The 13,747-nt window shown below is 55.3% G+C and overlaps 5 protein-coding genes across 5 annotated transcripts; 2 read left to right on the top strand and 3 right to left on the bottom strand.

Annotated features, from left to right (window-relative positions):
• Nucleotides 1-582: 582 nt before the first annotated feature.
• Nucleotides 583-3,332, top strand: CkaCkLH20_11162 (uncharacterized protein; the record flags this gene model as incomplete). Its single annotated transcript, XM_038893876.1, has 3 exons — nucleotides 583-669; nucleotides 2,156-3,026; nucleotides 3,082-3,332. 3 exons carry the CDS (start codon nucleotides 583-585, stop codon nucleotides 3,330-3,332), a joined length of 1,209 nt encoding a protein of 402 aa, XP_038740702.1.
• A 1,021-nt stretch (nucleotides 3,333-4,353) lies between these two features.
• Nucleotides 4,354-6,233, top strand: CkaCkLH20_11161 (uncharacterized protein; the record flags this gene model as incomplete). The annotated part of the gene is made up of 5 exons (XM_038893875.1): nucleotides 4,354-4,434; nucleotides 4,496-4,726; nucleotides 4,779-4,890; nucleotides 4,943-5,986; nucleotides 6,046-6,233. The coding sequence occupies 5 exons, from the start codon at nucleotides 4,354-4,356 to the stop codon at nucleotides 6,231-6,233; spliced, it is 1,656 nt and encodes a 551-aa protein (XP_038740701.1).
• Nucleotides 6,234-6,433: 200 nt separating this feature from the next.
• CkaCkLH20_11160 (carboxylesterase family protein) lies at nucleotides 6,434-8,788 on the bottom strand (the record flags this gene model as incomplete). The annotated part of the gene is made up of 7 exons (XM_038893874.1): nucleotides 6,434-6,925; nucleotides 7,037-7,273; nucleotides 7,334-7,430; nucleotides 7,490-7,686; nucleotides 7,755-7,982; nucleotides 8,064-8,403; nucleotides 8,463-8,788. 7 exons carry the CDS (start codon nucleotides 8,786-8,788, stop codon nucleotides 6,434-6,436), a joined length of 1,917 nt encoding a protein of 638 aa, XP_038740700.1.
• Nucleotides 8,789-9,711: 923 nt separating this feature from the next.
• Nucleotides 9,712-10,904, bottom strand: CkaCkLH20_11159 (myb dna-binding domain containing protein; the record flags this gene model as incomplete). Its single annotated transcript, XM_038893873.1, has 2 exons — nucleotides 9,712-10,780; nucleotides 10,834-10,904. 2 exons carry the CDS (start codon nucleotides 10,902-10,904, stop codon nucleotides 9,712-9,714), a joined length of 1,140 nt encoding a protein of 379 aa, XP_038740699.1.
• A 1,230-nt stretch (nucleotides 10,905-12,134) lies between these two features.
• On the bottom strand, nucleotides 12,135-12,524 carry CkaCkLH20_11158 (stress responsive A/B Barrel domain-containing protein; the record flags this gene model as incomplete). Its single annotated transcript, XM_038893872.1, has 2 exons — nucleotides 12,135-12,401; nucleotides 12,459-12,524. The coding sequence occupies 2 exons, from the start codon at nucleotides 12,522-12,524 to the stop codon at nucleotides 12,135-12,137; spliced, it is 333 nt and encodes a 110-aa protein (XP_038740698.1).
• Nucleotides 12,525-13,747: the final 1,223 nt, after the last annotated feature.

Below are 13,747 nucleotides of genomic sequence, written 5' to 3'. Positions count from 1 at the left end.
GCGACTGTGTTTGTTCTTCTTGAGGTGGGATGAGGGCTGGGTGGCGTGGCTGATCGCGGTGAGATGATCCATTTGTAGGATAGGTTCGATGGCGTCGAGAGAATGCTGTTGTGTCAACTTCGAAGCTTTGATCTGAGGATCAGGCGCTTGAGGGAGAGGTGAGGTGTTGGTTTTGAGATTGGTCATGTTGAGGTCTGGCGGAGGATCGGCTGCTACGGTTTAGGGCGTGGTCGCTCCTTCTGGACTTTGCCGAGGTTGATCGTGTGTGATGGAAAGGTGCGACTTTGGTGGGAGCAATATTCATTGTTTGCTCTTTCGAGGCAAGCAAGATCAATCTCAACGCTGCTTCCTTCTTTCTTTCTTTGTATCTACCTAAGGTAGGGACGAAGGCGGGCGCGCCTGCCCGTCTTTGACCGGAAAGAAGCACTAGCCCTCCACTCTTGTAGATAGTTCGGTTGGGTTAACGATGTCTTGCCTACGAACTTCATACATGCTATTTTGTCTCCTTGCCATAGAAGTGGGATATTCTGGTGGAATTTGTCTTCATCGTGGAGATAACGTCCGTCATCCACATCGCTGATAATGTCGAGTCCGAGACGTGGAGTAGGCTTCAAGGAGCGCTCCTTCCTCGTCGGAGGGCAGGGCGAAGGACCGACTGAAATGCGACTGGTACGTGGACGATGGCGACGGCTCGAGAACTTACACCAAAACACTCTCTACGTGTGGTGGTCTTCGTCCGGCTATTACTCGAACGATCAGATTAGAGTCACCGGAAGGCCACCAGGCATCGTCGTCGACCTCTCCCGAGCACCAACCGAGACCCAGAATATGACTTCATCTACGAACGACTAAGTTCCGCCACACCCTCCGACTTGGCCCGTCCACGTACGATGTGGCTTCCTCCATGAGCACTTCGAAACGATCGCAAGAAGCCAGCACTGGAGTCGAATTTCAGGGACTGGAGGCTCAGCGCCCACTTGCTGAAAGAAATCTCGGGGAGGCGAGCTGGCAGTCTCGAGAGCTGGTATCCCGACTAAGAATACCAGGGGAGGGGAGGAAACACCGCGCAAATGTCCCAGAGCGATAGTATGTCAAGATACAGGCCACACAAGAGGTATCCAATTCCCAGAAGCCCTTTTCCTTCAGTTTCGGACCGCAACAGGAAACGAAGGTTTCGCCCGAGAACTGGTATGACGATGGAATAAAACGCCAGAAACCTTGGGGAAGTGCGAAATATCGACAACACAGCTCCTGTAGAGCTTTTACGGATATCAACGTACCATTCGACCCGAGTCTCAAGTGCAACACGATTCAATAAGATACCGAGACGGTTCCAATTGAAGGCGTCTCCTTTCGGTCGGCTCAAACGAATGGATATTGGTTGATTGCTCGGGACCGGATGGAGAGATATTACTTGAGCTGTTGAGGCTCACTAACCCAGGTCAACACAGAAGAAGACAAAGCTGCCCAGCGCAGGATTTCGAAATCCTTTCACCCAAAACCACCAAACTAGGTCTTCTCTCGAAAATCTTCGCTCCACACCCCAGAGACGCAGCTGCAGCCCGAACAACCGGCCAGATATCTGGCGGCTGCCATTTCTGAACACAGCCAAGTCTTCCCGAAGCCACCAACTTGCCATAATCCTCACCGCGCAAACCTCAGTTCTTCCCGAATTCTTCAACTCTTCATTCAGAATCCCCTTTCTTCACGAATCAAGTCTTGCCACAGCCAGCAACTCGACACCTTCGTCTGCCTCTATTGCGGCCAAATATCGACCTTCTTACGCCGCAAACCGAGCCAATGTCACCTTTACTTTCACCGTTACTTCCTATTCTATCCTAACTGCCCGAGGTTTCCGAACTCTCGCCCTCGTCACTCCGATAGCCCAGCTGCTCCTTCCTCAATCAGTTTCCCGAAACTTCACCCACCTCTCACGCCTCACTTTCAATACAAATACCAACAAGAATATTTCATGAGCACATCTTTTCAACAACCTCCTTCGCTCGCCTTCCTCACCTCTTTCCTCTTGCTATTGCTCCCAAATCTTTGAGTTCTTTCCTATCCCGACCTGCGATATTTACTACTGCACAATAGCCTTGGTATGAGTTCACATTTTCCTTCCTTTACTTGACAACAAGCTAACCTTCCCCTGCAGCCATATCTTGCTCTTTCGTTACCTACCAATAAGCTGTCGACCAAGAACCTGCCTCAGAGCAGCAGCGTTGACATTTCGCTGCAGCCTCCCACGACCACCATGGCTTCTACCAGCCTCGAGACACACTCGAACGGCGCGATCAACAATGCTGCAACCATGACCAGCCCTGCGCCTGTCCGGTCCAATGATGAGCCCCAGTTCCGTCGCTTCCCACAGCTTCCACCCGAGATCAAGAACATGATTCTCGAGGCGGCGGTCAACTACGACCCGGCCATGGTCTGGGCCGAAATCAGACTCGAGGGCCAAGGTCCTCAAGCAAGAGCCAAAATCTCGTCGGGAAAGCAGAAGGAGAAGTCGGAGTTTCAGCAGCTCTTCAAGCTCGCCAAAGCTTTCCCGGATTTCAAGAGGTTCATCGAACACAAGCTCGGCCTCGGAGTCGACTTCAAGTCTATCAGCAAGAATCCCGGTCTCGCCGTACGTGGCGCCAAGGATCTCCTCGTCTTCACCATGGAGAAATCTTCCACTGTCATGCCTGACAACTGGCTCCAGTATGCCAGACAGTGCAAGCGATACCTGCGTTCGCACGGAATTGTGGCACCCAACGTTCGGAACATCGCCATCCGCTTCGACCAAGAAAAGCTCCATGGCCTGAAATGCCGTTTGCAGTGTTGGCCGACCCTTACCGACATGACGAGAGGCCACATGGACATGAAGTTCTGTCCCTTCGAGCTGGCAGCCTTTGCTAAGAACTTCTCCCACGTCGAGAACGTCTTCGTGGTAGTTCTGCTCAAGACTACACACTTCAAGACTACAAACCTCAAAATCAAAAAAACCAAAGCTGAGGTGAAGGACTTCGTGGAGCGCAAGGAGCGTAAGTTTTCAGTCTTTCATTATCTACCAGCATTCCATATTAATCGTATTCCCAGGTGAGGCTCGCCATCAAGGCCTTATGACATTCACCGATCAGAAGAGAACCTGGGTAGAGGTGAAGAACTCTCACAGTCTCAACAACGAGCTGATCTCTTCCGTTACTGATGTCTTCAACGCCCTCAAAAAGACCAGGGAGGCCTTCATCATGCAAGACAACAAGATCAAATACCCCGAGTTTCCTCGCGAGAACGTCGGTTTCCGGGTGCTGATGGCACCCTATATCACATTGACTGGCGCCAAGCAGTAGACGATGACCATCTACAACGATTTCGACACATTGCTTTTACTACTTCATATGGTGCGACTTTGATACTCTGCGACATGGCGCTTTCTCTCAGAAAGAGAGGGCAAATCTGGTTGGATGATCTCATGGATACTCACTGACGACTTTCAGGTCTTGGAGCCATATGCCAAATGGAATTACACAAGACGCGATTTGGGAAGAGCTTGGCTGAGAGACTTTTATCTAGGCTGCGAGCTCACACACATCGAGGAAGGATACTTTTCAGTCTTACCAGGAATTAATTTACAAAAGTGTTTTCCATCAGCCCGAGACTTGCAACGTGTCATCGTTTGGACAATGCTGTAGTCAGGATTTGTTGAAGCCTACCTGAATGCCACGCTGATGAGTTTCCAGGTGACGCAGGGTTGGCGACGAAACGAATGAACACAACAACAGTTTGCCGCCGTTGCAAAACATTAGCCGAACAAGTCTGTCGAATGGCCTCAGACTAAACAACTTGGCTACGAATACATCTAGGCCGGATCGCAAGTCTCCTCATCGACTATCAGCATCAAGATGCACGTCGTCAAAATAACGCCGCAGCGCGGATCACCAACCACGCCCTCGGATGTGTCCCGCTCCCTCGGAAGCCATCCCGATCAGCGGGCCTGCACAGAGTAAAGACCCCTGAAATCCAGTAATCGCAGGCCCAAACGTTCTTTAGCGGAGTTCAGACGCTGACTGAGAGGGCGTTTTACAGTGGACACATGCTGCCGAGAGTTCCCGCCGCGTCTTAGTCTCGGCGCGGCATCGGAGCTGATTCGCTAAAACCAAAATGGAATTGACTAATTTGGCCGGCGATATCGTCTCATGCAGGCATGATAAGTGACGGAATCATCTTTTCTAACGTCATTCTCTGAGAATACTTTTTCTTTGTAAGTTGCGCCTGAGCCATCGTTGCATATAAACTCTGCTCGTTTCATTCTTTGCTGGAATTTCACAGAGCAAGGTGGCCTGCGATGAAATTTGTCCTCGGAGCGCGATCATGACAACCTCGAACAACCGCCCTAATGCCGGGCCTCAGTGGCTCACAAATTGCCTCGATGCCATTGAAGCAATAAAACTGGTTCGTCTTATTCTTCAATCTTGGAAAACACCCACCTCAACATTACTAACAAAACTTGCAGGCCGCATTGCAATCCGCGCCCAAGCTCCTCGTCTCATGGCTCTACGTCCCCTTCGGCATCATGGTGATGCTCGCCGCGTGCTTCGGGGTGAGCGTCATCTTCCAAACCGTCGGCGTCTCATTCCCAGCATCCGTCGCCTGCCTCATCTTACTCTTCTTCGCTCTTTTGCTTTCTGAATTGGTTCTCGGAAACCACAAGACGAAGGCTATCGTAGCCGTGATTGATGTGCCGGTATGGTCACATACCTCGACGCAGCCTTTCATATGTTGACTGACCATCCCAGGCTGGTTGGTCCCTCCGCTGGATCAACGTCTTCTTCACGCCATCCTTCGTGATGCTCCCTCTCAGTCCGTCCATTGGAATCATTGAAGTCATGAAGATCATCGCCGTTTTCAGTGAGCGAATCCTGTCCGACGAAACATCAGTCCCGTCTTCTAATCTTCGCAGTCATCGGCTTCATCGTGATGATGGCCCTCGCCGCCTACCTCACTCGAGGCCTTCAACTCCTCCTTGGATCATCCAAACGCGCACTCACAGAACGCGCGGAAGAAATGGGCAACGAGACGGACGAGATCCCCCTGGCCGACACCCCGCCGCGAACCGAATCGACCCCTGGATCGCGAACGATTTCCGCCGCACCATCCTCCTTGTCTCTCAACACCATCGCACCGCCGCCGCCCTCCCAGAACGCAACTCACAACTTCCTCCCGGCAACAAACAGTCCCTCACCCGAGAACACGACCGAAGCCCTGACGATCCAGAACACCTCCCTCCCGCCTCAAGCTCCGCTCCCCGTGCCCCGCGCACAGCTCTGGGCGGCCCGGATCTGCGCCCATCTCGACCTCTCCGTCTACGCCGCGATCTGCGTCTTCATCGGCCTCCCGATCTACTACGCAACAGGCTACGGCATGCCTCTCCACCTCCCCCTCATCATCCTCATCTACACAGCCGCCTCCTCGATCCCCCCAACCTGGCGCCAATACCTCCACCCCGTCCTCGTCTCCTCCCTCTTCTCCGTCCTCGCAATCTGGGCCCTGGCCGCCATCCGCGGCGACTCACTCCCGACGACCCTCCGCTCCTTCCGCACCGGCGCCAACTACACCTACCTCTGGCTGCACACCAACTCCGGCCGGCTGCCGGGTGCCGGCGACATCTTCAGCACCGTCCTCGACGCGAGCATCATCTCGCTCGCGCTGCCCATGTACCAGTACCGCCGCGAGCTGAAGCAGCATTTCGTCGCCATCGTCCTGCCCAACATCGTCATGTCCATCGGCTGCCTCTTCGCGTACCCCAAGCTCTGCTTCGCCATCGGCATCAGCGCCGAGCGGTCTCTCGCCTTCGCCTCGAGGAGCCTGACGCTCGCGCTCGCGATCCCCGCGACGGAGAATCTCGGGGGCGACGTGAACACCGTCGCGGCCGTCGCCATTATGAGTGGTATCGTCGGCGTTCTCGTCGGGCAGCGGATGCTGGCTTGGTTTAGGATTCCCGAAGGTGAGAGAGAAAGTGTGGTCTGTGGCGGGCGATGGGAAGATGCTAATGTGTCTGGACAGATGACTACATTACGAGGGGTGTCACTTTGGGTGCTAACTCGTCGGCTATTGCGACGGCCTTGCTCCTGCGGACTGATCCCCGCGCGGCTGCGCTGTCGAGTCTTTCGATGAGTTTGTTTGGCACGATTACTGTCTTGTTCACATCTATACCCCCTATCGCCAGCGTCATCAAGTCTTTAGTTATCTGATGCATTGGATATACACCATGTTTTAGCTGACATAGTGGAAATAAGCGTGTATTACAACATAAGTGCTTTGGCGTCTTGCGAATGGATCTATGTCTCTTGCATTCTGCCTGCGGAGTTCGGCACGGGATTCTGTGTTCGAGTGGTAAGTCATGCTGCGACAGACCACAACACGTCAATGCAACTCACTCCAAGCGTACCACCTACGCCGGGATACTCGGCGCCAACCTCCTCCAAAACTCACACCTCCCCCCGCGTCCACCCTCCCACTCGTCCGCCGGCACGACCTCAATTTCAGTCACCAGCCCAGGCTCCGCAAACTGCGTCACGGAAACCCCCCACTGCGTAACGAACTCGTACGCCACCCCTCCCGTCTGGTTCAAATTCAACTGCTTCGGCCCCGTCTCCGTCCACGCCGGCCACTCGCTCGCACCACCGCCCAACGCGCCGTTGACCACCTCATCATCGATCGAAGGATCGCTCCGAGTGACAAAGTTGCCCCAGATCCGCCGGAACGCGAGCGTGAGGTCCGCGCCCTGGTTGGGCGTCGCGGGGCCGAAGTACGCGGGTATGTCCGAGGTGTGCCAGGCGAAGGGGACCGAGTACTGGTAGTGCCACGCGGACGTCGAGGGGCTTGTGAAGGCGGTCGAGAGCCAGTAGCTCGGGCAGACGAAGGTTGATTCGGCGTAGATGTTCTAGGGTCGCGAGGTGCGTGTTAGTCCCGAGTCTTGCGTGAACAAATGAGAAGGAGAGCGAGGAAAGCAACTTAAGCCCACGACGGGCGATAGATGCTCGGCTGTACTCACAATGGCTCGCTGCAGCTGCCCCGTCCCAGCCTGGCTCACATCCATGGCCGTGAGACCCGTCAGTCCGTTCGTCTCGAAACGGGTGTCATTCGCTCCCGTTCTTGTCGGGTTCGCAGCCAGGATCTCGTCGATCTGTGTTGACGAGAGATTCGAAAACTCCAGTTTGAGCCAGGAGGTCAGATCATCGACGCTCGCGATGTTCGGGGGCACGAAAAGGGGCCCCTCGTTCGCGTTATTCTGGCACCCACACACATCAGCTTCAGACACGCCGGAAAGCTGTCCCGCATGAAGACTCACCCCGACTAGGAATCGCTCGCCGTTCACTTTCTTCCGTCCCATCTGCTCGCTAGCCAAACTCTCGATGTAGACGCCGTCGGTGACGGGGTAGAACGCCCTGGGGAGAATCTCGTCAGCTTTCCAAAACGTATCTCAGCGGAGCACAGAAAGAAGTACCAGAACCCGTACGTCTGCTCCGAGGTAACATTCGCACTGGCTCGCTGCAGCACCATACTATCCTTCCCACGAAGACACTCCACCACATCCCCCGCCTCCGCACACCCAGCCTTCGCCGCAAAGGCGCGATACCGCTCCGTCGGAAACGCCGCGTCAAAGCCGTACTGGAACGGGAGATACGGCGAGGCCGCGATGCCCTATTCCTCACACGTCAGCACTCCAAGTCAAGCCACACCACACCGGGGGAAGGAAACCGCTCTCTCACGTTCGAAAAGAATAGCGTCCCGAGGCCGCCGCCCGCCGCGAGGGCGTGGTACATGACGGAACTCGCGCCCGCCGACTCCCCCGCGATCGTCACCCTGTCGCGATCGCCCCCGAAGAGGCAGATGAAGCTCTGCACCCAGCCGAGCGCGAATGCCTGGTCCAGGAGTCCCGCGTTGACGACGCCGCGGGATTTGACATCGGCGGAGGCGAGGAAGCCGAAGGCGCCGAGCTGTGTTTTCGGGAGGTGTTAGTTAGCTCAGCAGATCTCTAAATACAATACACTTTAAAACAGGGACGAGGAAAAACGCACTCGGTATTGAATGACAACCACGATGAAACCATTCCCGTTCGCGTTGATGATCTCCGCCATATCCTGCCTCCCGTCCCCGAACCCGTAGCCCCCGCCGTGAATCCACACCATCACCGGCAGGCCCCCCGCGGCGGCGCCGCCGTCGGCCGGCGCGTACACGTTCAGGTACAGACAGTCCTCGGAGCCCGGGACGAAGGGGAGGCCCGGGATGGCGGGGTAGTTCTGCGGGCAGATGGGGCCGAAGTCCGTCGCCGCGAGCGTCTCGTTGGACGCAGACGCGGACGGGGGCTGCGGGGGTTGCCAGCGGAGGGGTCCCGTCGGGGGAGCTGCGTAGCGGATGCTGTGAGAGAGGTTTATTAGGACCCGGCCTGGGTTTCTCGTGGAGATCACAGCGCGTACCCTTTCCATATGTTGAGATTGGTCGTGGCGTTGGTGTAGCCCTCGTACTTTGCGTATCCGAGGTCCACAGTAAGCGACGTCTGCCGACACACTCCTGTCTCCGAAGACCCCTCCAGAGCCCGCGTCTTCGCGATCAGATCCTCAAGAAACGTCGCCGCGGCATCATTCCCCCCTGAGAGATGCGGCGCGCCGAGGATGAAAGGCAGCAACGCGGTAAAGACTGTAAGAGACCTCATCGTATCCGGCTCGACGTACCACACCACAACGACGGCGACGAAGATCACAAACGGGGGGAGCAGTTTAAAAGCGATTCTTGAGTCCCGCATTTTGGCGGACTGGTGGACGGCATTGTGCCGTAATACGACGCCTTATGGTGACAGCGGGCTGGGCTAGGGCGCGGAGACGATAATCTATCTTGATTTTTGTTTTTGTCGGTAGATGTGTCCATCCTTCCGTAGGCCCGGTCCATGTCCCGATCCCAGCTCTCTCTCTCTATTGACAATCCGTTTCTTAAGATGAGGGGGCCGGCAGTTCGGAAGTTGGGACGGATGGCACGGGCCTGGTCTGTTGGAGAGGCCCATCGTTCTTTGGAGTCATGGTGCCTCGTCTTTTTGGGGACGGAGAGATGTGGTAAGACTCAGTGGAGTCAGGTCAGCGTTACATCGCGGGCGTGCTCCGGGGTCTTCGGCGAGGGGAGCGGGTCGGAGGGATGGATGGTGCTTGGTTTCTTGAATGGCGAAGTGAGGATGGGATAGTACTGCTTATGAGAGTTTAGTAATCTTATAATCGGCAAGCTATATCATGCTGGTTTGGGAGGTAAGAGGTCCACATACGACGCCTTCCGGCTTGGTTGGAATGATACGACGGTGTCCGTCGATGAAGAACATGAGCAATTCAAGATCTCACCTTGTGCTGCTTGGCTCCTGTGCGGGACGATTATCTGCAGCGCGATGTTTGTCACATGCCTGCTGCGACTTTCAACGCATCTTATGTCCGAGAGATCGCAACATGTACGCACAAAGGTCATCAAGCTTGCAATGATCAATAACTCGCATTCCAGCAGCCATACCTAGAGGCCCATGTTATAACCCAGCCGAACCGTATTCTTCCCATCCAAGCAACTAAACCGACCATTTCATGTAAGCAGACGCTCGATTCCACATATTTTCCCTCGTAAAACACAAAAGCAAAGATCGCGGCCGCGTCATCCTGACAGCTTTGCCGCTGAGCGGGGTTCTTTGATGAGGGCCTATTTCCGCTCCTCGAAGTAGAACTTGCCCAGACGCTCTCCGCTTTGCGGGCTTCCCAGCGCCGCATTGCCCACGCGGCCCTCGCCTCCGTCGAGACGATCGCGGATCATGCGCTCGGCCGCATCTCGTGCTGTGGGTGTTGTGCTCGGATTGGGTTGCGGAGTCTGTCCCGCCATTTGCGAGACGGGGATGGGAGGCTTGTTCGTGGTGTCGACGAACATCTCCTCGTCAGGGACACCCGCGCCGTCGTTGGTCATGCCGTCCATCATGCGCGCGTCTCTCCTCTCCTGCATGGCGGCTGCACTGATGGGGGTGTCTCCGCCCATGGCCACGTCGCGATTGCGCTGCGTCGGGATGCCGTCGCTGAGGCCGGAAGCGCTTCTCTCAAGGCCCCAGATGCCTCCCTGGCCAGCAACGCCGGGAATGGGCCGACGCTGGTAGATCGGGCCAGATACCGTGCTGTTGGCGCCCTCGCCGAAGCCAACAAGACTAGCCGATCCGTCATCGCTCATGCGGTCGTCGTAGCCTCCAGTCGAGCGCGTCGCCATGTCCTCATCCATATGCTCGGGCTCGGCGCCCATGCTGGTCACAGAGTCGGCTTCGCGGTAGTTGGTATCCATGCTAAGCATATCCTCATCCTGTTCACCGGGGGCGGTGCGCGTCTCGTTGTCGTCGCCGACGTAGCTCTCAGTGGCGCTGGCAGTACCGACGGTGCTCATCTTGGTAGCAGCAGTGGGCTGGCCATGAGCGTCGAAGTAGGCCGGGGTCAGGTGTTGATTCGGTGGGTAGTTGGGCGGAAAGCCGGTCGTAGAGGTTGGGGTCGTCTGAGGAGAAAGAGAAGATGAGCCCGCGTTCTGGTGATGCGGCGGGGCGCGTAGTGTCGAGACTCGCTCTAGACCGGCGAGGCGCGAGATACGGTCGGCGCGTTCAGCCTCGAGGCTTGTCGTCGAGGGGTGATGGGCGTGGCCGCGGCCCGCGGGGCCCTGGGGAAGGTGACCTCGGTGACCATCTTTAATAGCGGTGGTAGAGAGGGCCGACAGGGACGTTGTGGTGCTCGTCGGGGTGCCTCTGCGACGGAGATGTTAGCTGATGTGGGCTAGGATGGGGAAGGGATTGCGCACGGCATCTCAGACGGGGTGTCTGGATTGGAGGTGGGGGGAGGGAGATTGATCAGGGTAGGATGCGATGCCATTGTGGCTGAAGAGTATTGGGTTGTTGGTGATGGCGAAGCGGTCGTCGCGGTAGAGGACTGAAGATGTTCCTGTAAGGATGGAGTCGCAATTCGTTCTCGTTAACGACTTCGGGCTCAGACAAGGGCGCCGTCGCAAACGGCAAGTCAGCTTGGCGGGGTAATCAAGGGTACCGTCGTCAGATGCCTGGTATGGCGAGCAGCGCAAGGGGTGATGAGGACGGAATCCGGTGCGGCGGTGAAGGGGTATCAAAAGCGATTAACCAGTAAGAGGTATGCCACGATGCTCGAATTGTGGTAGAAAAGAAGTAGAAATAGGATGCGTCGAGCAGGTGCGGAAGAGAAGGTAGGTAGGTATTCGTTGTTGGCTGTTCGCGTATGGCGTATGGCGTTAGGGAGAAGTTCAGCCAGGGACGGTCCCCTGATCCATGAAAAGTGAAGCGTACAAAGTACAGATTAAGGAAGGGCTAGAAACACGAGGCCTCGGTACCTTTCCCTTGCAGTGTTCGGTTGATGATCTCAGGTAGAGTGGACGCGAGCAGCTGGAAGTTGGCGGGGGAGGGGGGAAGCGGACACTGGAATGACCCGGGGATGACTGCCCATGTACCGAGTTGGCCGGGGCACAGCTAAAAAAGCAGGAGAAGAAGCAACCGGATACTTCGAGGGCTGTGGTACTTTCCCATCACGCCGCCTATGACGTAGGACCTGGTACCCTGTTCCGCCCCGCTTGCACCCGAGCACTGACCATCTGAGAGCTGTTTCCCGGGTCGTGATTGGCTCAAGCGCAAGGATCGTGATTGGGTTCTGGCCTTTGACCCTCAGGCAGCGACACTAGGCGATCCCAGGTTTCCAGGCTGCAATTGGACCCTGATTGCTTCGCTTCCAGCGTCCCTGCATTGCTTGTGCCATTGGATCCTTCAATTCGGGTTCCGTTGTCATACCGCGCATTTTTCACCTTCTTCATTCTCGGGCCGCACAATGATGCCATCTTGCATTCATCCTAGATCACATCCCACCGCCCATGTCCCTGGGTCCTTGGGTTCTTGGAAACCAAGTGTTTTATTGATAGCGTTGGTCTCTGTCGCCGGGCCTGGACTCGGTCATCGTGGTTCCACTAACTCAAAGCCTCTCATCGTCATCAACGTTGTCTGAGAACTCAGTGAGCTAAGTGATCCTCTCACTTCAAGTGAGCCGATTTCATTTCAACACCCAATCTTCACCGCTATCTCATATCTAAAAGACCCCTGGTGTAAAGTCAACGACCCGAGCCTTCTGGATAACCTTCCCCGCCTCCGCGACGAAAGCCAGGTGCGCCGGGTCCTTCTGCACGTAATAGTCCCTGTCCTCGGCGTTCTCGAACTCGGCCACAAAGACATGCGTGATGCCGTCTTGGATGCCCTCGGGGCTGTTGTCCAGACCACCGACCATTGACTTGATGTACGTCTTGTTGGATGTCGGGTGGATGCAGTTATCCTTGAGACCGAGCATCGCGTTGCATATCTGGTAAGCGTTCAGTTCTCATGTATTCCCCTCAGCAGGTCTGCATGTCTGACTCACCGTCTTGACTTCCTCCGCTGGGACAAGCGCCTTGAATTGGAACTGAACGACGTGAATGATGGTCATATTGAAGAGTTTTACTCAAATACGCTGAATGTTTTTGTGGTTGAGTTGGAGTTCAACCCCGTGTTGTCATCGAGGAATAGAGGTTTATCAGTCTCTTCCCCCGCCACTGCTCAGGTTCCCACTGCAGAGGGAGTGCGGGGTAAGCACAGCCAATTGCTGTCCCCATTTACAACCACATCCACCATATTCCCACCTGCCCATTACAAATAAACCACGGAGACCATATCCCGGGGCCGAAATCTCAATACCGTATTCATTTTCGATGAAATCTAAGTCGTTCGTCTCATCTTCAATGTGTACTCCTTGCGTATGGCGAGCCAAAACCATACGGGTGGCTGTATTGTATTGCGCAGACTACAGCATGCTGCATTTGTTCATCTCATCTAAGGCAAGGTAGTCCATGCATGAGCCATCGTCGAAACGACTCAATTCAGGGCTAGTATATTCGGATTCAGCCCATTTGAGTGTAGGAACGTCTATCAACACTCAGCGGTTATGTTCTCATCATGTGAGCCGTTTCCGAAAGGTTGACACGCCTTCATCTCATCCTTCCTCTAGCACCTACACGCTCCCAGTTGTTCATCTCTTCCAGACCATCCGAATGACACTCATCCTTCCTGTCTCTTTCAATATCCGTGACCAAATTCCCCTCGAACTAGTTTCCACCACGATCCTCACACCCTCTTCATGCTGGGGCGAGTTTCTGAGAGGCTCATTCATGACGAAAGCGTCTGCATACTCATCGGCGTAATTCTGGGATAGATAGTCCATTGTTCGTCGGGCATCGGCAGATTCTTTACCTTCATTTCCACTCCGGGTAACATGCCTTGACGTGCAAGCCGCCGAAGTCCTTGGACCAGGTTGCGATTGCCTGCCCTCCTCCTGAGCGTTCAAAAGCTTCTTCTCGATCAGCTGCTTCAGTCCGACAGGCGAGGCTTTCAGGACTTCTGGCTTTGGCCCCTGGCAGTAGCCAAACCACGTCCTGTGTTTAAAAAGAGAAATCTCTGCGGCTAACCTTGCCTTGCGCGTGTGGCGGAGCTGTAGAAGCATATTAGCCGTTTCCCGAGAAACATCCAGCGTTCTCGTTCTTTTGGCCGTATTTTATCGATATAAATTGATTTAGGCCACTTCAAAAAGGCAGCCCCGTTCTTGAAGGCTCCTAACGTTGTTTTGCCGTCTTCTACCTTCCTTCTATCCTTCCTTCATGCACCGTTCCAGCGCTG

The sequence above is a fragment of the Colletotrichum karsti genome (assembly GCF_011947395.1).
Source record: "Colletotrichum karsti strain CkLH20 chromosome Unknown Scaffold46, whole genome shotgun sequence".
In the NCBI taxonomy this organism is placed as follows: domain Eukaryota; kingdom Fungi; phylum Ascomycota; class Sordariomycetes; order Glomerellales; family Glomerellaceae; genus Colletotrichum; species Colletotrichum karsti.
This window is presented reverse-complemented; position numbering and strand designations above follow the sequence as displayed.